Source organism: Nanorana parkeri, unplaced genomic scaffold (genome assembly GCF_000935625.1).
Source record: "Nanorana parkeri isolate BGI_ZX_2015 unplaced genomic scaffold, ASM93562v1 scaffold898, whole genome shotgun sequence".
NCBI lineage: Eukaryota > Metazoa > Chordata > Amphibia > Anura > Dicroglossidae > Nanorana > Nanorana parkeri.
In genome coordinates, this window is record NW_017307166.1 from 556526 (window position 1) to 581695 (window position 25170).

The 25170-nt window shown below is 39.7% G+C and overlaps 1 protein-coding gene across 1 annotated transcript in view; it reads left to right on the forward strand.

Annotated features, from left to right (window-relative positions):
* The window catches only part of MED12L (mediator complex subunit 12 like), a 339629-nt gene that overhangs the window by 249015 nt on the left and 65444 nt on the right, over positions 1-25170 (forward strand). The window contains exons 20-24 of the mRNA XM_018565890.1: positions 4494-4721; positions 8238-8379; positions 9248-9368; positions 12099-12200; positions 24753-24866. Of these exons, the coding sequence (XP_018421392.1) occupies positions 4494-4721; positions 8238-8379; positions 9248-9368; positions 12099-12200; positions 24753-24866 (707 nt within the window). The remainder of the gene's footprint in view (positions 1-4493; positions 4722-8237; positions 8380-9247; positions 9369-12098; positions 12201-24752; positions 24867-25170) is intronic.

A 25170-nucleotide genomic window follows, 5' to 3' on the forward strand; every position in this document is an offset into this window, starting at 1 on the left:
AAAAAAACTCACCACCCATACATACACGCATGCAAACATGCGTCAGGTGCGCATACCTGCGAAAACGACGATTGCGCCCATCACGCCGCACATGTTACATATCGCCGCAAACGTCGGAGTAAGAGCAATAATTTTAGGGCCATCAATCACTGATAACACTAAACTGATGAGCTGTAAAAGCTGTTAAAGCGTCACCTATGGTCAATTTTGGGCATGGTAGTTTTTTGCGATTTCCTGTGTCCGCGCAAATTTTAAGCTTGACATGTTTGGTGTTTATTTACCCGACGTGACCCTGTCTTTTACATTTTACCCAAAAATTGGGTAATAATAAATGTTTCATAACATAATGTAAAAAAAAATATTGTTTTTTCAACATTTTCAGTAATTTTTTCTAAATATAGTAAAAAATAAAACCCGCCGTGGTGATTAAATACCACCAAAAGAAAGCTCTATCTGTCCCCCAAAAATGGTATAAAATTCATTTCAGTACATCGTTGCATGACAGAATAAATGTCAGTCAAAGTACTGCAGCGCTGAATACTGAAAAATGGCCTGGCCAGGAAGGGGGCCTAACCACCTGGTCAGCAAGTGGTTAAGTAAATTGTGTCACTGGTCACATCACTGTGTTGCACAATAAGACACGATAAGGCACATTTTAGTGGTTTTGGTCAGTAATGCATATCTGACCACTATCTCTGTTCTGTTCTTTGTTCTCTCTCTCCCCCTCCTTATGTAGGTCTTTGTAACCTATAGACTGCCTGCCTTGTTAGCCAATCTAACATCTCTGTATATTTGCTCCCATTGGGATATATTAAAGTATATGTAAAGCCATGTTTTTGGGGATATAAAGTAGTGAGGGTTAATACCCCTGTCATGCTTCAATTGCCATCTGTACCCACATATTTGTCCTGGTGTACATTATCTCTGGTACAGAAAATAGTGGGAAATCCAAAATTTGAGTTGTCACAGAGCAGGAAGTGAGTGGAAATCTTCCAATGGGAACATAAGTTTCAGAGAGGATTCCTCCTTGCTTTGGAAAGATTTCCTCTTATTACATGTTGTACCTCTGGGACAGGACCCAAAAAAGGTTAGACTTTACATACACTTTAAGTTGTTCCTATTAGTCATTTGCTCTATATTTAGTTTTTCCCCCTATAATCTTGTTCTGGGCTTCCCATATGCTAAGCCCCCTTACCATCTTCCTCATCTTCCCTGTCCTGTTTATGTTTTGTGCTTTGCCCTGCCTTGTGTGTCTCCCCTTTATACTTGTCTGTTACTCGCCCCATTCTTTTTTCTTTGGTACAGTAAAGTGCATGTGTTGGAACAATGTGTGGTGTGTGTGAAGAAACAGGCACAGGCTGGCACATATATTACCGCAGTTATCATTCCTATTTCCTCCAAGCAAGAACAGTTATGCATGTGCATTCTCCAGATATAGAGAATGGGTGCACCTATTTGCACCCACTGTGACAGCTGTGGGAAAAAGGGGGTGTGGCATAGAAGAAATGGGCACTGTTTTCCACAACCATAACACCAACATATAAACAAAATGTTACTCTACCTTTCAGATGTGTTCAGGTGTTTAAATGTATTGTGGTAGCCAGACTGCCATAGAGAACCAGAGCAGAGGGACTGAAATAAATGATTCAGTCTTTATATATCTGATTTTGAATTGAAAAGTAACACATTTTGAGTTCTGTAAGTAACCTTTTGCTTGTTTAATGTTTTTATTTTCCACCCAAAAGCAAATTGCTAATTTTGGCAGTCCTCTTTAAAGTAAAATGACACTGTCTTAAGCTTTTGCTACAGCATACAAATAGTGTATTGTTGCCATGTTTGAAAGAAAGTGCAAATTGCATTTCTGGCAGATTTAGAAAATTATAGCTGGTTACATATCAAATTTGGCAGGTAGTTTGTAATCTAATTAAAGAAAATATTGTATTAAAAATGACCCCTCCTTCTAAAATTGCTCAATAACAAAAATAATAAATAAACAATAATAAAAAAACAATAATAGACACTTACAGAAGACCTGGACCTACATAAGGGGATCCTATAAAAGCAGAGGATACCAAATCCCACAGGAATGCACTTGTGCAATGCACTATGATGTATTTTGTGTTTTTAGATGGGGGGGTCATTCTTAATGAAAGGTCTGCTCTATGTTATAAATAAAATACATATTTATGTATTTATTTTGGAGCTAGCTAAGATTCTCTAAAACTGTCATAAAATTCTCGCCATGGCCACAATAGTATTGTTAATTCTTATTTATTGTTCTTATAAATGGCTTACTGCTTTTCTCAGAGGTTTGCACAAAGCTTGAGGTAAAATTCAGTCATTCCCAACCTAGTTTACTATGGTGGGTCCCTTCAGCTTCGGGGACAAACTAGCCAAAGGTGCTAAATGGAAGCTGTTGTTCATTATGTGGCCGATCATGTGATAACAGACCCACCCTCCCATTTAGCTGGCAGAAACTGTCAGACCAGTCAAAAGATCTGTGAGGGGTGCTAACCCTTTCCTACTCTACCCAAAAGATAAAAGCTTGGCATTCTGCTATAAATACTTCCGTTATACAAAAGCCTTGCTAACTTACTTACTAATGTTAAAGAAGAAATTAGGGCAGAGTACAAATTAAACTTTGCAGTGGGGCTACCCCAACACTGCAAGGGTTAACTGCAAATTTTTCTCAAGGGGACCGAAATAAAGAAGACCTGTTCCTCGGTCTTGCGGCAGAGACCATTCAAATCTCTACCCCTACCCTCTGGTGGTGAAATGTCCCTCAGTGTCCTCATTTCTAATACAGTGTATGTGACTCGCGGGTCATTAGACCACCAGAGCCCAGGGAAGAAGAGGCCATTGGAACCAAGGATCAGGTGAATATGTTTTTTATTTTAGACCCCAGACCAAAATGAGCAGTTAACCCTTGCAGTGTGGAGGTAGCCCCACTGCAAGGGTTAATTTTATTCTTTCCGGAGTTGTTCTTTAAGGGAAAATATACCGTAGTGTAACTCACCACTCAGGGTACAGTTGGAGTATGCAGACTGTAAAACCATGGGGCTGAAAAATCTATCATATTGAATAGAAAATAGACATGGATGGCCATTCTTGAGGCAGTTGGGCTGTGTTTTTTAATATAATAATCACCCTTATGATACACATTATTACACAGGGAAACATTCCAACGTGTGTAAAAATCATCCTGCAAGTGAGTCCTGATCCTTCCCTCTTCTTTAGAGAAAAGTAAAGGGCAAGAAATACTAAATGTGCTGTGCTTTTAAGTTTGGGTGAGGATAGCAGTGGGTCCTATGTTTATGTAAATCATTGGGGGATGGACAGTTATCTTACCACCTTTCATTTAATAGGGAGATACTGTATCTGTAGATATCCTTTAAACTCACTGCATTGCTAAAGTAATGGTACAATAATCACATTTTACTGCAATTTCAATTGTTTTGTTTCTTGGAGCTGGGAAGCAGTAGAACCATGATGTTTTATGTATTATTATTATTATTTATTTTTAATTATTTTTACAATGAAGAGCATGAAGTGAACAGAAACTTACTAAATGGCCCCATAATTTCCATATGTATTTGTTTTAATGTTTACATATTTATAAAGAGATCCTTCACATACATTTTCTCATTATTTCTACAACATTATTTGTATAAGCTTGGGCTTAGGAAAGGCCTAACAAATCCAGATATCATAAACAAAAGCTCAGGCTCGATACAGCCAAGCTACAAACACTAACATTAGACTAAGGACACTCCAGCTAATTGCAGGGTCCCTACATGTGTTTTGTAAGCTGAATAGTAGATGACGGAATAGCAGTTAAATGCTGCCAAATACTGACTGCAAGTGGAAAATGAAATATGCATTAGGGCAGTTCATACTAGTCTAACTAAAAAGAAAGGACTTTTTTATTACAGAACATTATTAACAAATATATGAATAAGATGCATACAAAACACTACACTTTTTTAACTCAAGTGAAGAGGGGTGGGTCAGTCTACTGAAGACATAGTGATAGGGAGACGAGCCAAACATAAGTAATGTATTTTCTTATTCCTGGCAAAATCATGTTTGTAGGAAGGAGCAAAGAAAATAAACATAAGTAATTTTGATGCTTTTGTGTATTATCAGATAAGCAGGATAGTAACAAGATATCAAATTTAATAGGAGCTGTTGTTTTGAAATATAGAGAGATCAAACATCTGAGTGATGGTGTACCATAAGAAAATGTTTATCAATATATTAAATGAATCAATAGCCAGCATGCAGTTATCTATGTTGAACACATATTTGTATTTCCACCGAAAAGATTACATATAATGGCCAAATACCATGCATGATTTCTTTTTAACATTGGGCTCAGTAATTGAGATAATATATTACTGTATGTCAACATCAGTTTCTCCTCTGTATGGAACTAATCAATGTCACATGAAATACATACTATTTGTTTATATATTGTCTATCTATCTCTTCAGTAGTGCTTGTTCCAAGGTAAAGCAGACAATATACAGCAACGTACAGCCATCCAACTCTAATGCACTGTGGGATCCAGACTTCATGGTGGACTTTATAGAAAACCCATCAGTGCACAATATCAATCACTTTGTGCTGGGGAAGATCCTCAGTGAGAATGCTGCTAACCGTTACAGTTTTGTGTGTAATGTCCTTATGAATGTGTGTATGGGCCACCAAGATGCTGAGAGGTGAGTATCATGATTTATATTTAAAGTGGACCTTTCAATAATTGTACCTTTCTCTGTTAATCCATTCCGGATATTACACAAAATACAACATTATAATTAATAAAAAAAAGTATTTGTAACCATTAAAATGTGGTCCCTCAGCTCCAGCCAAGTGATTTTGTCTAGGGCAGGGGTAGGCAACCTTGGCTCTCCAGCTGTGCTGAAACTACAAATCCCATCATGCTTCTGTTTCTGGGAGTCATGCCTGTGGCTTGCAATGCCTTGTGGGATTTGTAGTTTCAGTACAGCTGGAGAGCCAAGGTTGCCTACCTCTGGTCTAGGGGAAGATGGTGTAACCAGTCTACTGCAGACAGAAGGAAGCATTTCTCCAGTTTTCTCCCCTCCATTGATCAGACTGCAAGATTGAAATTTTGTAGCAAGCCACAAGGGGAGACGCTTAAAGTGTATTCCAGTTTTGTAGTCAAAATTGTGTTTATGTGTGCCCATTTGCACAGCAGACCTAAAAATTATAATAGAAATATTTCTTACCGTTCTACTCGTTCCTTTGGAGCAGACCTTTGTGAAGACTGCAAGCTAATCCTGAACAGTTTATTTTATTTATTATCTCTTTATTTAATTTTTTCATATAAGACACAATTACAAAAAAAGGTAAAGAAATCATTAAAAAACAACACTAAATACATCAAAACTAATAACACACTATAAATAAGCATCATGAAAAATAAAAGCAAAACAAACAAAGGGGGGAAAAAAAGAACATATTGAAAATAAAGGACAACAGATCCAATTAAAGATCTCCCTGGTTAGTATACACCATAAAGCTGTATGTATGTAATATATTAGGGATGCAACGATATATCGGCCGCCGAAACATATCGTCCGAAAATTGCACTTTTGGCACATTTTCCTGCCAATACATCGGCGCATCCCTGCTTTCTTTCCTTCCCCCTGGGCGCTGCTCTGTGTCCCAGTGGGGAGGAGAGAAACTGTGATAGCCAGCCGAGCGCTGTGGGAGGAGAGTGCTGTGGACGGCCGGCATCTCCTCCCACACCGCTCATCCTCCTATCACAGTCCAGCAGAGCGGTGTGTGGGCGGAGACAGGCCGCACTGTCTGAGCTCTCCTCCCTACACCGCTCGCATCCTCCTGTGACAACTTGTCAGAGAGGAGAGCGAGAGCAAACATCCAGCGATCAGTGATCGCTGAGTGTTTGTACATAATTGAGGACATGGTGTGTGTACTATATCCTCAATTATGAATGAATGGGAGTGATCTACATCACCTCCTGTTAATTCATGATTGTGGTTATAGTAAACATACTCTGTCCTCATGTTATCAATGAACAGGAACACTCATAGAGGATTCCTGTTCATTTATAACAGGGGGCTGCAGAAAAGAACAGTTTAAAAGTGAAAGTGGATTTTGAGATTTTGAATTGAGGGTAGGCTCAATGTCCCCTCATTAACATACAAGGCAGAACACACACCATGAAATCATGAACTCTTTCTTAGAACAGGCAGTGTTCAAATCTAGTTTACAACTGATGAGATCTTCTAGCACAGTACAGATAGGGTTCATTATGGCAGACAATAACTCCCCAGCCCTCTCCTTAACATTGTATAGCAGGAGACATCTTCAGTTTTGATGTTTTCAGAAAACAGTTGAAATATAAGCAGGAATTAAAAAAAAAATAAAAAATAATGAATTTTGCATGGTAATGGGGATAGATAACAAATATAAAGTTATCCCAATTTGGCTGCAAAGGGGGAAATGCACTTAAAGCAGGCACTGATCTTACATTTGTGAGCATATCAAGGAACTGGACAGGCACTGGGATTTACATGATAGTCTAGTCTCTAAGCCAATAATACTTCCTTGGGCCTGTCCTAGGGTTCAATAAATGTATCTTGGGCCGTTCAAAATTCCTTTTCATAGGTATTTTTTTTTTTTTATAACTCTATTTTATTTCATAACATTCTCCAATTTACATCATGATCCAATAAACACACATTATACGTAACCATTCATATACATCATCACCATAACTTAATCATATCTAATGCTTCAACTCCTATATTATACACATCTCATTTATCCTCCTTCTCTTTAAAACCACTATCCCCCACCAAATTGTGTATTTAAACCTTAAATCTAGGTCTCTATTAAATATATATAAGTTTGTATCTCTGATGAACTTGAAAAGTCTCTCCATGGCCTCCACCTCTCCTCAAACTGGGTGAAGCTTTTATGTAGGCGTGCTATAAGCTCCTCTATTTGCATTATGTTATTTATTTCGTTAACCCACTCCCGTATCTGAGAAGCATTGGGTGACCTCCAATGCTGAGGTATTATTGCCCTGGCTGCTTCCAGTATGGGACATACTAAACCCTTTTTTAAACCCTTCACAGGGCCAGGTAGCATTGAGAAAAGTGCTACCTCTGGGGTCTCCAAGAGTCTCAATCTTGTCAAACAACTTTCAACCTCAAGAACTGTTCTCCAATATGAAATGTAGTAACTGACATGACCACCATATATCCACCATTGTCCCCTCTTCTAATCCACACCTCCAACACATCTTGGATACTTGGGGATTTATTTTATGCATTATTGTTGGACATCTATACCATCTTATTAGAATTTTTAAGTTTCTCTCCTGTGTTTTTACTGCCATACTTGATTTAAAGGTTAGATAAAAAGACATCTTACACTCCTCTTCCCCTACTCTACTTCCTAATTCCCGTTCCCATTTCCTAATATAATTAGGAGGGAGCGGGTACATTTGTGCTAATAGTAGATTATATACCCTAGAGACTGTGTGTCTTCTTTCAGCTTTTTTAATGCAGACATCCTCAAAAGGGGTCAGATCCCTAAAGACAGTTCCCCTTATACTTAAATGTTGATAAAAATGTCTAAGTTGAAGGTATTCTAACCATTTACTTGTGCTAGGTGTATCACTCGGGAGTAGCTCCAATAATGGAAATACTCCGGAGGTGTTAACCACCTGTATAATAGGGGAATGCTTTGTACTGTCCCACTTTAAAAACCTCCTACTCTCTAAGCATAATGGGAAATCAGAGTTGCCCATAATAGGTGTTAATGCGCCCAGATATGATGATATATCATATCTCGAGATCACTGCATCCCATACACTCAATACTGATGCAATCAAGGGGGACCTTATCCAACTATGAGATCGTTTAGCAGGTGGTAACCATGGTATCGATGTCAATGGCACTGGAACCTCTGATTGCTCAATAGATACCCACAATTTGGGCTGCTCTATATTGAACCCTTTTTCATAGGTATTATTTAAAAACAAATTCTTACTAGCCTGTAATGTGCTATGGCCCCAATGACATGGTATTGCTTGTTTTCACAACGCTAGGAGTGCTTATTCCTGCTTTTGTAGCTCAATCATTGTTTTAAATTTCATCCCAATCCTAAGTATAGTCTATTGCTTAAAGCTTTTTAGACATCTGTTCTTTGGTGATCCACATGACCAGTCTTTTTTTCTGCAGGATCTATGATATTTCGAACCTGTGTGCTGAACTTACAGCTTGCTGCACTGTGCTCAGCTCGGAATGGCTGGGTGTACTCAAGGCTCTTTGCTGTTCCTCCAATCATGTGTGGGGCTTTAATGACTTACTATGCAGTGTGGATGTAAGTATTGGTCAGGCTCATAATATATGCATAGCTTGTTTGTTAATGCTATTATGCATTGTTCATCTCCTAATTATATATTTTTTTCTTGGTCAGCAGAAAGTTATTTGTATGTGTTATCCGTGTGCAAACCGCATTTTTTTTTTTAGTTGCTCCATAAATCTAATGTTTTTCTAAGTCAGTAAAGGTTCTCATATAGCTAGTTCACGATTTTAGCTAGCTGTCGTTAGTCACATTCGACTGGACATATTCTGTAATATTGAAGACATTTCATAGCTCATCCAAGCAATTGCTTCAGTTTTAATGAATGTCAGGAAAATACCTCAACATTTAAATCCAAACAGGTAGCGCAGACACCTGAATCCAATCACCATGGAAAAGCAAATGTAATTGTCTAAGAACTGCATTTTGACAGCAATTCACACCTTTAGCCATGCAGATCGAAGAATTAGCACCTATGAAGCCTTCTTGACACAAAGAATGTGATTATGGAAGTACAACTGGGTGGTGACACAATTTGTACACCTCCCATCTTGTTCTTTGACAATAACACCTGCCTTTCCATAGTGATTAGGTTAAGATGTCTGTGCTATCTGTGTTAATACAGTATATGGGGTATTTTCCTGACAATCATTAGAACTGAAAAAGTGGCTTGGACAAGTGTGGTTGAATGTGACTAACTACTACAAACTAATATTCATAGTTTTCAAATGAAAAATCTGTAATAAAAAATACAACATGAGTAATTTTATTTAGTAACACTCCCAAACTCTACAGATTGCAGTGGAAACTTGGAATATTTAGAAATGAATCCTGATGAAAATTTTTTATTTTGTCAACTGAATCTTCTTTTTCCTGTGTCTTGTAGGTTAGTGATCTTTCGTTCCATGATTCTCTGGCCACTTTTATAGCTGTCCTGATAGCAAGGCATTGTTTTTCACTTGAAGATGTGGTGCAGCATGTCGCACTACCCTCTCTCCTCGCAGCAGGTACCATGTCTAAATAGTAGAGCTGTAAAACTTTACAGTTTACTTTAAAGTATACAGTTTCTGTTTTTTTATTTTTTTTAGAAATTCGTATTTTATTGAGAATTTTTTCAAATATAAACATACAAAGAGAGAGAGAATAATAAAAAATGTATAAATATAATAAACATACAAAGATGGAGTAGTGTACAGCATCATACAATAATGAAGTGGTGAAATGATGAAATGTAATCAATTGAAAAAATTAGAAGGGTGGTCAGTGAACACTGTAACCAAGAGGGCACGCACAATTTGGTATAGCAAAGTTCAAGTCAATAGACTGTCACAGCAGTATGCGTCAAGTGAACACTGTAAAACAAAAGGCATCTCCCATGAGCCACCCTTCTGGCCGCCCTGAGTGCCGGCCTAGGAAGGGCTATAGAAATTCAGACTCTAGGCATTGGTGGCGTTCAGAATGTAACTGCAACGTACACAAGCAGGGAAAGGGAAAACGGAAAGGCAAAAAGAAAGCTGTGCGCGCAGCAGGCGGAAAGCTAAGATACAAATGCACAAATGCTTTGGGACACGGTAGAGGGACAAAGTAGTGAAAGGATAAAGAGCTAAAGAATGCAAGGATGAGCGGGGACAGGTGATCGCCCCCACCGAGGGTCACACTGAATCAGACTCCCTGCAGTTGTCTGTAGGTGTCCAGTTTCTGTTTTTTGACTCCACATTAAGGCTGAACTCCAGGCAGATAAAAAAAAACACAATTTTAGCCAGTTATGACACAATTAACCTCCTGTAATTCCCTTAACATCAGCAATAGACCTTAAAAACAGATAGACAGCACACTGAGCCAATATGACTCTACTGAACTGCACTGTGCTGTCCACATACAGTGGCACCTCGGTTCACGAACCTAATTCGTTCCACGATTCTGGTCGCGAACTGAATCAAACTGTGATCAGACCGCGATCTCGACTAGAGGAAGCCACAACCATGTGTCAGAGCAGGGAAGATGGCTGCGGTTGGGTTCGTCACCCGATGCGGAGTCCGCGAATGGAAGCAAAGTTTTGCCGAACTTCCTGTTCGCAAACCGAATTGTTCACGAACAGAAGTGTTCCGTTAACAGAGGTTTTTCTGTGTTTGAGGTATGCTTGGATGCATGTCAAATGCAGGTCAACAAAATCTCATTAAATTTTATTGAGCAGTACACGTGACAATTCAGAGGCTGCATATGACCTGCATTACCCTTCATTTCTGTGGATGCAGCATGTCCTATTAAGGTGTCTGCAGACAGAGCAGATCAAATGCAGCCTTTCCATGACAAACACTATCAGGGTTATTCACAAAAGGATGATGAGTTTGGAGTAGGCAGGAGAAGTGAACAATCCAGGACAACGTAGCTGAACTGGAAACATTCTCCAATTGAGCTCACTTTCCAGTTCAGCTATGTTGTCCTAGATTGTTCACTTCTCCTGCCTTCTCCAAACTCTTCACCCTTTTGTGAATAACCCTGTATGTTTTTCATTTGAATGCAGCAATTCTCAAGCAGCAAATATGTACATTTCCTAAAAATGCTGTGATAAAAAAAGTAAATGTGAAAAATCAAATCTTAATGGAAAAATGGGTTTATTGACCCATTCCCCATCAAATTAGTGATAAATACAGTCCTAAATTAGAATTAGTGAGCTATTATTATATATAGAGTACCAATGGGCATTAATGTCAAGTGATAGGGTAAATATCCAGTTTATTGCATGCATCCTTGGCAAATTAAACAAAATGCCATTAATCCTTGTCAGTGGACTGTCCAGTTGGCTTATCAATAGAGGTCTATATTGGTGTTAAAGGAACATTGCATACCCATTCTAGAGGTGGACATCTCTCTGCACTTTGGACATTTAAGCTTTATATATATGAAATACATTCTATGCATTTTGTAATACTATGACACTTGTCCAGTATTGTATAGGAATGCAATAAGGAGAATAGGTAAGAGGGGGAAATATACCAGATTTCATTAAATTAAATGTGTTCCAGCTTTAGCTCTCCATAGACTTCAGGGGGCAATACAGGAATGAGAATCCACCTTCAGGGCATACAATCTGTAGCACACTCCACTGAATTGTAAGCCTGGGCTAGATGAGCTTATAAGAAACATATTTGGGAGGGACAGAGGGGAAAATGGGAGGTGTTGTTGAAGGTTTTCTAATTTTCTCCGACAGTGGGCAGCAATTTGATTTGGCAGCCACCCACATATATCAGACTGTTTTTGGGAACCATCAGATAATATATGTGGGCACCTAATATTATGGATCCATTACTGATTCAATTACAGTGATACATTTCTCTAGTTTTCCTTTGACTCCATGTACCTACACAATATGGCAACTAAAACTGATGTCCTTCTCACACACACACACCTCACACTCAGTAGTGGAGTTGAACATTTAACCCTGGCAGCCTAACTTCCCTGCCTCTTGAAAATGAGAAAACAATTACTGCAAGTGGCGCAGGAAATGCAGTTATTGCCAACAAGAACACCAAAGGTCTTTGTTTTTTGTGTTCAATTGCTCATAATTGTCTTATTGTAAAGAGATTGAGAATAACCTGCATAAATAAAATAGAAACAATACTGATTTCAATGTAGCAGTGATGTAACATAATTGAAGCTATCTGTAATTACAGTGAATGGTCACGCACGGTCTCATGGTGTATTTATGGCTGATAAATAGATACCTTTCTTTACAGCTTGTGGTGATCCTGATGCTGAGCCTGGAGCTAGAATGACATGCCGCCTCCTGCTCCATCTACTAAGAACACCACAGTTCAGCCCACTGGGTGCAACAAATGGTGAGTTATTATTATCATTGGTAACTAGATGAATCCACATATATTCATATTAGCCTGCTCTTGTTAACCATTCTCAGAATCTAGTAGTGGCTCTCACTGGCATCTGATTATTTGATGTTGTTCTCTTCACTTCTTACATCATCATAACACTCTGTACTAATTTGGAACAAACCAGCTTGTCATGCTACATTAGGCTTAATAAAAACATACAGCTTAATGACATAACATTTACAATATAAGAATATATACTGTATTGTATAGAATTATTAACAATTAACAGGATCCATGTGACCTTGGCACTTCGGTCATTAACCACTTCAAGACCAGGTGTTTAGACCCCCTTCCTGGCCAGGCCATTTTTCAGTGTTCAGCGCTGCGATACTTTGACTGACGTTTATTCCGTCATGCAACGCTGTACTGAAATGAATTTTACACCATTTTTTGGGGACAGATAGAGCTTTATTTTGGTGGTATTTAATCACCACTGGGGGGTTTTATTTTTTATTATCATTAGGAAAAATTACTGAAAATTTTGAAAAAAAACACGTTTTTTTTTAACATTATGTTAGGAAACATTTATTATTACCCAGTTTTTTGGTCAAATATAAAAGATCGGGTCACGTTGGTTAAATAGACACCAAACATGTCAAGCTTTAAAATTGCGCGCACCCGCGATATCGCAGAAAACGACCGCAACCAAAATTAGCCATAGGCGACGTTCTAAACGTTTTTACCGCTCATCAGTTTAGTGTTATCAGTGATTGATGGCCCTAGACTTATTTCTCTCACTGCGACGTTCGCGGCGATATGTAACATGTGCGGCGTAATGGGCGCAATCGTCTTTTTTTGCACGTATGCGCCCCCGACGCATGTATGCATGCGTGTATGTATGGGTGGGGACTTTAAATTTTTTTTTACAGCCGGCGGATCGCATGTATATTAACGGGCATCGCTGCCCGTTTTTAAATTGCGGCCATTTCCCGCTCGCGCGTGCCCATGTCTGAGCGGACGTCTAGAGACGCCCGCTCAGATCTAGAGAGCTCCTGGCCGGCCATTTTTTTACTACGGCCGGCCTGGAGGCAGTTAAATATATTTCAAGTCCATTTCCAACTTTGTAAGTGATTAGCATTTATTGTGGAAATGAAGAGGTGCAGTGATGATGTATATGTGTGCACATTTTTATGACTCACATTTTAGGTTTTCCTTGTTTTTTTAGTGAACCTTATATTAGGCCTTAAGCCTAAAAATTCAAAATTGTCTCCAAATGAACATCAATCAGACACCAGGGTCAGATTGTAATTTGGCTGTAAACAGCTGCCCCCTCACTGTGATCCATTGTAACATGATCAGTGAACAGTAGCTATGCCTTTGCACACAATACACTGTCTGGGGAGGGGGGTCTGCCACTCTGAATACTAATGAATAGAAGAGGTGAGAAGGACCTTGCAAAACACAGGCAGACATTTTTACATAGGGATTTGAAGAGGAAAGCTAACAAAAAAAGTAAGTTTGTGGGTTCACACACAGGAACTGCATATGTCTGTTTCATGTGCACTTGGTGTACATTGCTGGCATATGTTTTTTTAAAATACCTCTGCAAAGGTAGAAATGGGCTTTAAAGCTAAACACCAGGCAAACGCTAAATTCACAGATGAAGTACAGGGGGATATTTTTTACCTGCTAAAGGATTTGTATTTTCTCCATCCAGTCCTGAATTTTGCACAGCTCTGACACACAACACAACCGTGCCTGACAGGGCAGGAAACCTGCTTTTTCTCTGCTTGACTTAAGTAACACTTACAGGTCTTTTCCCTCCCCCACCCTGTGACTGAGAGTAAAAGGAGAAGCAGCAGACTGATGAGCTCATCTCTCTGTCACTCTGCTCTTTGCTCCTACCAGCATGTTCTTTGTTAGCACATGACTGCTGCACAACTGACTCTATATGTGTGTTGCTTCTCCTTCACCCAGTCTGGATTATGCTGTACAGGGCTTACAAGAGACTGATCCCAAGTCAAAGTCAGGTACTGCTTGTTTTTTTTAAGATACATGCAATAGAGTATAAACTAATACAAAATTACAATAATTTGTGTCTTTTATATCTGCCTAGTGTTCAGCTTTAAAAGTAAAGTCTTGGTAGGTAGGAAGTAATATGGGGTCACACATACTAGGGAGAATGAAAGGAAACACAAAATGAAATTACATTTGAAGTGTAGTGTATGCTTTTAACCGCTTGTCATCCACCCGTTGTGAAAAAACGGACGGAAGGCAAAGTCCCATGGGCGGGTTGCCGTAATTAGACGTTTTTTTTCTGCTCGAGTGCGCCCCCTAGCGTGCACACAGTCAGAAAAAAACTGTCGTTACCGGCTGTTTGACATACAAACAGCTCTATAGCTGCCGTTCGCTTGTATGTTGTGGCTGCGCGCCCCCTTCCTAGAGTAGTGCAGCTGTCCCTTCTGCACCCTCACCTTCAATCCCAGGGATCCGCTCCTCAATCTGCAGCCCGGGACCGGCTCGGGAGGGTGTCAGGAGGTAAGATGGGAGGGAGTTCAGCAACTTCCTCCTTGCTGACCTCCCTCCATACTGTGAATGCGGAAGTGGTGTGTATTACATCACTTCCGCATTCACCTGTCAGTCCTCTGGCTTCTATAGCCAGAGCGAAGAAGCTGATGAAACAGATCTCTGCTTCATTAGCTTCTTTGGGGGTCCCCAGGTGACATAAGGGGTCTTAGACACCCCTAATGTCTCCACAAAGAGGACCTGTCAGTGTTCCTTTGCTATTATATAAGGGGATTGTTATCCCCCTATGTAATAGCAATGACATTAGGTGTAAAAAAAAACATAAAAAGAGTAAAAAAATAAAAGTCACATATAAAGAAAGTAAAAAATGTTAAGTCCCCCACCCCCACGCATACACACATACAAACGTAAACATAAACGTAAATACGCATCAAATGCACCAGCGCTGCAAAATGTCAATTGCGCTACACATGTTGCATATCGCTGCAAACATCGGAGTGAGAGCAATCATTTTAGGGCCATCAATCACTGATGACACTAAACTGATGAGCGGTAACAGCTTTTAAAGCGTCGCCTATGGCCAATTTTGGTTATTGTAGTTTTGTGAGGTTTCACGCGTGCGCGCAATTTTAAGGCTTGACATGTTTGGTGTCTTTTTACTCGACGTGACCCTGCCTTTTATATTTTGCCAAAAAATTGGGTAATAATACATGTTTTATAATTTAATATAGGGGAAACTGTTTTTTTTTTTTTAATTTTCTTTTACATAGTAAAAAATAAAAACCCCAGTGGTGATTAAATACCGCCAAAGGAAAACTCTATCTGTCCCCCAAAAATTGTATAAAATTAATTTCAGTACAGCGTTGCATGGCAGAATAAATGTCAGTCAAAGTACTGCAGCGCTGAATACTGAAAAATGGCCTGGACAGGAAGGGGGTTTAGCACCGCGGACTTCAAGTGGTTAATATGTTCCCTTGTTCCTCCATCCCCCAGATCAATATGCAATTAAATTACATGATATTTTCAATCAAAGCATTTTGTTTTTCAAGAAATACCTGTTCTGTGACCTAGTGATGTCATCAGGGGGTCTGTCTACTGCTGTTTGGTGGGAGGGGACATCGGAGCATTTGGCCTCAGATCTTTTTCAAAACACATCCCAGGGATCCCTTTAGACTTTAGCTTTTTGCAGGCACTTCTAAAGTAATGCCGGGGATATGTTCTATCACATAAAGCTCAGAAACAAAATGATTCATGGCAGAGAAAGTTCCGCTTTTTCTTTAATTTTACCTGGTGATCCAGCCAGTAAGTCTGTTATCTTTCAACTTCCTTTGACAGACCAAACTGTTCAGCAAAAGTGGCAGATATAAGGTTGAGACAAACCATTTAACACTGACAGGGCTGCCTACTAGGGATGCACCGATACCGGTTTTTCAGTATTGAGTACGAGTACCGATACTTTGCTTTCGGTACTCGCCAATATCGAGTACCAATATTGGTGCTTCTGCTGGCATGGAACTGGTTTCCCCGGAAATCAGTTGTTTTGGCTGGTACTGCCCCATCCCCTGCAGTGTACACACCGACACCTTCTAGCTGCGATCCTGTGATGCTCTGGCTGGGTGAGTCCGAGCGGCGGGGAGGGCGAGGGTTGTGTGCTGTTATGTTCATTTAACCCTTTCACTGCCAAGCCCTCGAGGAACATTTTGCAAATCAGCTGGCCACGCCATTTTTGCAATTTTTCCTATTGATTTGATTTTCAACTGCTGCGTTGCTAGCGTTTGTAAAATATCCCCCAAAACCATATATTTTCTGAAAGCACAGGCCCGATAGAATAAAAAGATGGTGCTACTAAATTTGTGGTTCCTGCGATAATTGCCCAAATGTTTCTCAAATTAACATTAAACCGATAAAAATACGCAGATCAATTGATAAAATCATTATCCGTGCACAAAAAAATATATTTTCTGACTAAATCTAAAAGATAAAACTGTATTGAGTTAATAAATAACAAATATTTGCAAATCTGAAATTGCTCCTTTTTGCGAAATGGTAAAGAAATTAGCGACTTATTAAAAAAATTGTTTTTCTGCTGTGTTGGTGTTTGTGTTGTGATAAAATGATACAGGCGTATATTTATTTGCAACACAAGGTATCACAATGCAACCTGGGGAGCCTGGAGGGCCTCTTACATGGGTATCAGCTGTATCAGGGGCTACATGGCAGAGGTGACAGGGGAGGGGGTGGAGTTTGAAGAATGAAAGGCAGAGTGATTTAACACCTGTTTGGATTGTCATCCATGCAACGAACTGAAAAGTATGCCGTTTGCAATAAACTTTGCATACAATAGGTAATTTGCATTTAATTTTAATGGTTCAAAAAATGTCAGGCAAAATGGTCGGCCCTCACGCATGTTCACTTCATCGAATCTGGCACTCTGAAAAAAGTTTGGACACCCCTGATCTAAATCTTCTAGTCAATCGAACCCTACCCTCTCCACAGGGTGACAACTCTGCTATCCAAGGGTGGCTCTACTGCTCCTCCATAGAATGGAACCACCCTAAAACAGGAAGCGTGTTACTGGCCAGACCACCAGGTGAAAATAAAGGAATAAAAGCCTATAAAGAGAAAACTAATGCAGTCACCACATTTCATAATTGGCAAGTAATATACATTTTTGTTTTTGGGTTTAGATACAAGTTAATAACTGTGGGGGGCAGTAAGGATCATCAATGATGAATGATGAAGGTCATTCAGACAGGAATGGAAGGTGGGCTCAAGAAAAGGTTGGCGTTTATCTTTAACTTTTTCCAAGCTTTCCAGATATGTCTGGACTGAAATTGGCTCTTAGTGAGGACAAACAAGGAGGAAACTGAGCTGTGGAGCTGTAGATCTGTAGATCAGCAATCCATGGTAAACTTCAGGATTCTGCATATCGCCTGATCTGGGTCAAATCCCTGTTGGACCTAACAAATCAGCTTCTTGCTAATTACAAATGTAAAAAGTCTACAAGCAGTTCTGTGGAGGAAGAAAAAATGAATTTTATGTTGTTTCCATGGCTCCAACTGAATGAGCTGCTGTGGAAAAGATTGTTTTTGTTCCTGTGAATGGCGATTCTCCTTGATTAGGATGAAGACTCCATGATGTGAAGTGACCTTTGTTCAGTGTAGCAGAGGCTACAGACACACAATTTATGGGGTGTTAAATATTGCACTGCACATGAGCTGCTCTCCAATTAAAAAAAATAATAATTGGTTTAGTGATTCCAGTAGCCCCTTGTATTAAAATAATAATCTACCTAGTTTTTGGAGTTCATTTATTAGTCTTACATAAATATAATATATTATCAAATCAGTCTGAGAGATAAAATATAACAAATTTTCACTGATAATTGATAATGTTTAAGTAATAAAAAAGATTTGCAACAGTGTCACCCCATCAAATACTTTTGTTACACAGTTTAAATGTTGTTGGACACTTAGTATTGATGTACTATTTTTAATACTTTAGTGCAATCTATAAAAGCTTTTATATCTTTTCTTGGTTTTATGACACACACAATAAAAATGGAATGCATTTCTGCTAAGTGATATTTAGCATGTCAAATTTATTTTTTACTGATGAAGTTCTGTAGGTGTTAAATTCTATTGGAGGAAGCTGTTAAAATGACAGATGTGTGATCAGGGGCCAGTTTTCTGTCAGCCATAAATTATGGCTTCGGGATAAGGTTGAAAAGGCCTTTGGGCTATTACATTGTCAGGAATCGCAAATATAGATGCGAGTTGTATAGAGACCCTGCAAACCTGATTAACTGAAGTATAAAGTGAGGTAAAATTCAATGAAGTGAACCTGTTGTCATGCTGAAGGAAATCTTGAAATTCTGCCATCACTGCCATCTTTCTTAAAATGCCAGTGGCCTGGCTGTCTTAATGTCAAGTGAATTTTGTTTATACACTAAAGTCAAACAAAATTCAGTTGTGCATAAAAGAATAAAATAAGTTGCAATTAAAGCAGAAGCTTTTAAGGCAGAAGAGACATACTGACAGCCTTGTATTACTTCATCTTAGCTCCCATTTTAGTTGACCGCCTCCTGGCCGGCCATTGTGATTAATCGGCTGGCCGGGAGCTTTCCGGATATGAGTGGCTGTCAAAAGACGGCCTGTTAGCCCCACCCACTCTTGCGTGTCGCATGGCGCACACAAGTAAGAAACGTTCAACATTTTTAAACAGGCAACGATGCCTGTTTACATACAAGTGATCCAGCGGCTATAGAGCCGCCGGATTGCTGGTATGAGGTGCTGATCTGTGCACACCCCTTCTCCTCTGGTCCCGAGCTCCGCTGGTCCCGAGCTCCGCTATCACCAGTGCAGCCCGGGACCAGCACGGCAGCTCTGAGACAGGGGATCAGAGGGAGATCAGTACATGATATCCCTGCGATCCCCTCTCTGGTGTCAGAATGCAGGAGGTGATGTTTATGACATCCATTCTGCGGTAACTCTCTGGCTTCAGAAGCTGGAGAGAAGCTGATGAAGCAGATCTCTGCTTCATCAGCTTCTTTGGGGTCCCTAGTTGACATTAGTGGTTTTGAAGACCCCTGACGTCTCCATAAAGAGGACCTGCCAAATCCTCTTTGCTATCACATAGGGGACTTTTTAGCCCCCTTGTGATAACAATAAAGTTAAGTGAAAAAGAAAACACAGGAAAAAAAAAGATTAAATTCACACATAAAAAAACACAATTTAAAAAAAAAAGTTTCCGCCCATTATACACGTGCACAAACATGAGTCGGGTGCGCATACTTGCAAAAACGACAATTGCGTCCATTACGCCACACATGTTACATATCACCACGAACATGAGTGTGAGCAATAATTCTAAGGCCATTATTCACTGATAAGACTAAACTGATGAGCGTTAAAGCTTTTGAAGCGTCGCCTATAGTCAATTTTGGGTATTGTAGTTTTTTGCGATTTCGTGGGTGCACACAATTTTTAGGCTTGTCAAGTTTGATGTCTATTTACCCGACGTGACCCCTTCTTTTATATTTTACCAAAAAGTTGGGTAATAATACATTTATTATAAAATAATCTAAAAAAAACTTTTTTGTTTCAAACGTTTTGGTAATTTTTTCCTTAATATAGTAAAACATTAAAACCGCAGTAGTGATTATATACCACCAAGAGAAAGCTCTATCTGTCCCCAAAAAAATGGTATAACATTTATTTCAGTACAATGTGCACCGAAATGGAAATTTTAAAACCAAAACGAAACCGAAATAAAAAAATGTCAGGCCGAAACCGATACCGATACCGAAAATGTTTTGTATTTTAATTTTTTCTAATATTTAATTTTTTTATAAACTTTTACATTTTTTTATATTTATTTTTCTTTATTATTTCAAGTAGGGAGAAAAGCCCCGCCTCCTGTGACAGCGTTGTCTCCGCCCCCACACTGCTCTGCCGGACTGTGATAGGCGGCAGAGCGGTGTGGGAGGAGACGCCGGCCGTTCACAGCACTCTCCACCGCAGCGCTCGGCCGGCTGTCACTTTCTCTTCTCCCCGCTGGGACATAGAGCAGCGCCCAGCGGGGAGAAAAGAAATCACGGATGCGCCGATGTATCAGCAGGAAAATGGCACTTTCGGCATTATGCGGACGATATGTTTCGGCGGACCATATATCAGTGCATCCCTAGTATGCAGGAATACATGTCAGTCAAACTACTGCAGCGCTGAATACTGAAAAATGGCCTGGCCAGGAAGGGGGTGTAAACACCTGGTCTTTAAAGGAGAACTATGGGGTTAAGTCTTTTACCCATAGTTCTCCTTAGGGTAACGGGAGGACACAAACTAGCGTCCTCCCGTCACCCTAGGCTCAGTATACCGCGAGCTGTAGCTTGCGGTATACTGAGACGCCGCAGCTGAAGCGGATCACAACAATTGTGCCGGGATCCGCCCAGCTGCGTGACTGACAGCTGGCTCTGCCTATCTAAAGGCAGAGCCAGCTGTACTCGCCCCCTGCCCCGTCTGTTCCGCCAGTCAGTGCTGGCGGATCGGAGCGGGGAGGGGGGAATCCAGCCCCTCCCCTGTCACGGCAGAGAGCCGTGACAGGATCGAGAGGTGAGCGAACGCCGGTATGTGTTCGCTCACCTCCCGATCTACTGAGCCGACCTGTGACAGTCTCATTGTCACAGGTCGGCTAGAACTATGAGGTGAGTGAAAAGCACTCACCCCATAGTTCTCCTTTAAGTGGTTAATTAAGCCCTGTAACCTGAGAAATGATATCAGTTAAGCTGCCCATACACCTTACAACCATTGCACGACTTTCCTTGTGCGATGGTTGTAAATTGATAAAAATTTTGTACGATCTGCCCATCTTGGACAGGCAGATCGTACTTACTCGAGCTTGCTAGGAAGACAAAAGTCGTGCGACCGTACAGTAGATGCAGTCGCACGCTGCCCATAAACCTGCCGATTATCTTTGATCGCGGGATCACCTGCGATTATTGTACGATAATCAGCAGGTGTATGGGCACCTTAAGGATACCAAAGAATACTGGCAGACATTGGTACAATGATGTTTGAACTCAATGAGTCACTTTACTTGAATATTAATGTAACGTCACCCCCAAAGGAGCCAACAGATACTCGGGTTACCCATAGCCTGTCTAGAGATTTTAGTAACCAGATGCATAAACCGCCCTCTTCTAGTGACTAACAGAGCTAATATCCAGGCCAGAAGTATGATGCTGAAGAACTTTATAAACATTTTCACACTGGGAGAGAGGGTACAGGGGGCCTAGACATCCAGGGCAAAACAGACACAGACTCCAGACTCACCAGTCCCTTTTAGTATTCCAGTCAATATCCATTTGCAGCACAGCTGAATAGGGATTGGCACAAAATCTTCAGTAGGAAAGACACCAGACTTGCTCCTGAGGTCCTCTATATTCCAGGCACCTCCAGCAGCCATCAGTTTCCCTGGTTCTCCTCCTCCAACAATAGCAGAGGCCTCCTCCAGACTTGAGGCCTGTTTAACTGAGGAGTTAAAGTGTTATAAACCCAAAATCTAATTTTTATACATAGGCTATAATCTTATATACAGGTGTGCATAGGAAATAGGGGGGAGTACCACATGCCAATAATTAAAGTGACATTAAAGTCACATCCCCAATGCTGCTTTAAGGTCTTAACTTAAACGATGCCTCTTGATCCGATCATCTTCTTCTTTCCTGTAGTTTTCAGGAGTCCCTCCAGTGCTGGTGTCAGTCTCTGATCCGGCACTGACTGCTGTGTCTTCTGTGTCCCATGGAGTCTGTCCACGTGCATGCTGGCGGGCTGCCTGCAGTAAATTACCTTTTGTCTCTCCTCTTCTCACGGCCAAATATCTCTACTGCGCATGCACCCGCCCCATGATCCTTCACAACCACCCCATAATCTACAGATCTTCATACGGGAGCGAGCGGCAGAGACACAGGTAAGTTTTGACCTTTTTGGTAACTTTTTTAATGTTTTTGCATATATCTACTGTTTGCTAGCAGCAGATATATGCAAAAAAAACAAACAGGAAGGTTTAGTTCTACTTTAACTATAGAAAAAAGCGAAAACCCTGACTTTATATGTACCCCAAGGATCACAAACTGATGTGTGTATCACATATAACAAACTTTATTTTAACATATTTAAAACATATTCATCTACATTTGAGCATAAGAAGTAGCCTCATCCTCCCACATATTCTCATAATCCTAACAATACTTGTAGGTTACATATCGGTTTGCTTTTCAAAGTGTAATCCAGTTGGAGGACAATTTCTCTCTACGTGTTTCACGGAGACCCGCTTCTTCAGGAGTTGACTATTATCTCTATATAAGGAATTCCAATATAAAAAAACTTTAGTTCATTTCAAGACTTTTTTCTTTCATTACATGTATTGACCATTATGTTTCATCAAGTTTAAATAAACTTACAAAAATCTCTTAAAAATGGCAGCGTCACTGCTATCCAACCTTCAACCCTGGGCGCGGACAGAGAGAGATAAGAGGGAACCAACCGGACCCCACTACAGGGGCCAGGAAAGCGAGATATATTCAACTAGAGCAAAAACATTCTATTGGGTAACAACATGTCAAGATCTTCTTTAATACACGAGTCGAACATATAAAAGTCAATAAATGCCCTTAGAGATGGTCATCGGTATATGCATATGTAAATTCATGTTCACTTATCATATGGCCATAGAAACAACAATCTTTTCTATTACCTGCTAATGTCCGTTTAAATCTTCACTGCACAACCTGTAATTAGCAATTTGGGCTTCGGGCCACTCTTCAGGTAATGTTCTACAGGTGAAAGCATTATATATTAGCCTATTGTCTTTTCTTATCAAATTGGCAATATATATTCTTAAGGTGCCCATACACCTTACGATAATCAGACTAAGCTTTTCGTCCGATGATCGAACCGTCGTACGATTTTCGTACGACGGCCCCATCCTGCCCCGATTATCGCAAGGTTCAATCAGCGGTAGTTTAAAAAAAACACCCGGACGACTTGCGGTAATTGACCGTAATTATTATCGTTTGCGCATGCGCAGTGTTAATCGTACGACTTTTGACGGATGGAAACGCCACCAACCATGCAAACATCGTACGATAGACCAAAGTTTTCAAACATGCTTGACCGTGAAAAGTCGTACGATTGTACAGTACTCAGTCGGGCACTCTATTCACACGTTACGATTGTCGTACGAAAAGTCAATCGCATATGATTATCGTACGATAATCGTAAGGTGTATGGGCATTTTCATACATAGTCATGAGACATATTTATATCCAATAGTCTCTCCTATTGGGAGTATTCAAGTATTATACATTACTATTATTATTATACAGGATTTCAGAATTTATATAGCGCCAACAGTTTGTGCAGCGCTTTACAATATAAGAAAGACATTATAATTACAATACAATTCAACACAAGATGGTAAGGAGGGCCCTGCCTGTGACGGCTTACAATCTAAGAGGAAGGAGCAAGTGATACATGAGGAGGTAGCTGTGTGGGGATTAACTGTTTAAGAAAGAGTTCAAAAAAAGAGTTCCCTTTTAAAAGGGAAATATCAGGGGTCTGTTCAGACCCCTGATATTTCCCAGAGCCCCCAGCAGTAAAGTTTAAAAAAAATACAAAAAAATTATAAAAATAAAAATAAATAAGTAAAAGTATAAAAATGTAAAAGTTTAGAAAAAAATTAATAAAGATAAAATATTTTTTTTTAAATTAAAAGTTTGAAAAAAAAATTCAGTTTCGGTCAGAAAATGTCATTTAGGTGCACCTCTAATAATAATGTAATTATATTTACTATTTCTAGGAAGCAGTTGGAGTCCTAAGCTTTTTTTTATGTTTACAAGGTTTGCCCTAACTGCATAGCTTAAAATAGCTTATTCTTTAAAAGGTATTTGAATACTTGAATCTCAAATTGTTCTCGCAGCTGAATGAGTTTGAAATGTGCCCCCCTCCCTCCAGTTAAGAGAGCCACCAGAGGAGAAACTGCTGCTATCCATAAGATCCAGAAAATCCAGAATGCCCTACAAACCCAGTGTGATGGATACACCATGTTTTAATGTTTATTTGTAAATATGTACAAGTGTTTATTCGTAATATAAAGATTTGATAGAATTTGTTTTGTTTATAAAAGTTTCATCTGTCTTAGTGTCCAATAGGTATTTGTTAAGCATTTGGGATAAGAATCATTTAGCTTATAGTCCTAGAAGTGACGTCTATGTTTGGTTATTGACGTGCCAGCCATGACTCAGGTGTATCTCTAGTTTATTTGAAGCCATTTTGCAGGTAACACTATTTTAATTCAAAGAAGATGTACTTTTTGTATGTGTGGGCTGTGGAAAGGGTTTTGTGTGTGTGTGGCGGGGGGACTGATTTCTCTCTGTGTAAACTATAAATTACAGCTTATTTACAGATTCTTTTGTAAGATGAAAGGTTACAGTGCATATTATATTTAATAAAACCATGTCATTTATTTTATCCTTAGGAAAGCTGGCACCTGTTATATGTTCTTCCTGTGACAGACATCTTTTGGCAGCTGCTCATAACAGCATTGAAGTGGGAGCAGTGTTTGCTGTCCTCAAAGCTATTCTCATGCTCGGTGCGTTCTCATTTGTCATTTTCTCAATGTAGTGTTCTACTTTCAGTTTATATGTGCGCAGCTTTAAACTTAAAGTGACTCTACAGGAGTTAAATCTTAAAAATACATTCAAGTACATTAACTACTAACAAAAATGTATCTTTATCTGTGTATTACTCGGCTGTAGATCCTCCAATCATCTCTGAATTGGTGCTGACACTGTCCTTCCTTCTGGAATATGGCTACTTTGTGCATTGGACTACAAACTCAATACAAATTAGTGAACTAAACATGAGATTGTAGTCCATCACTTCCCCTGGCTCAA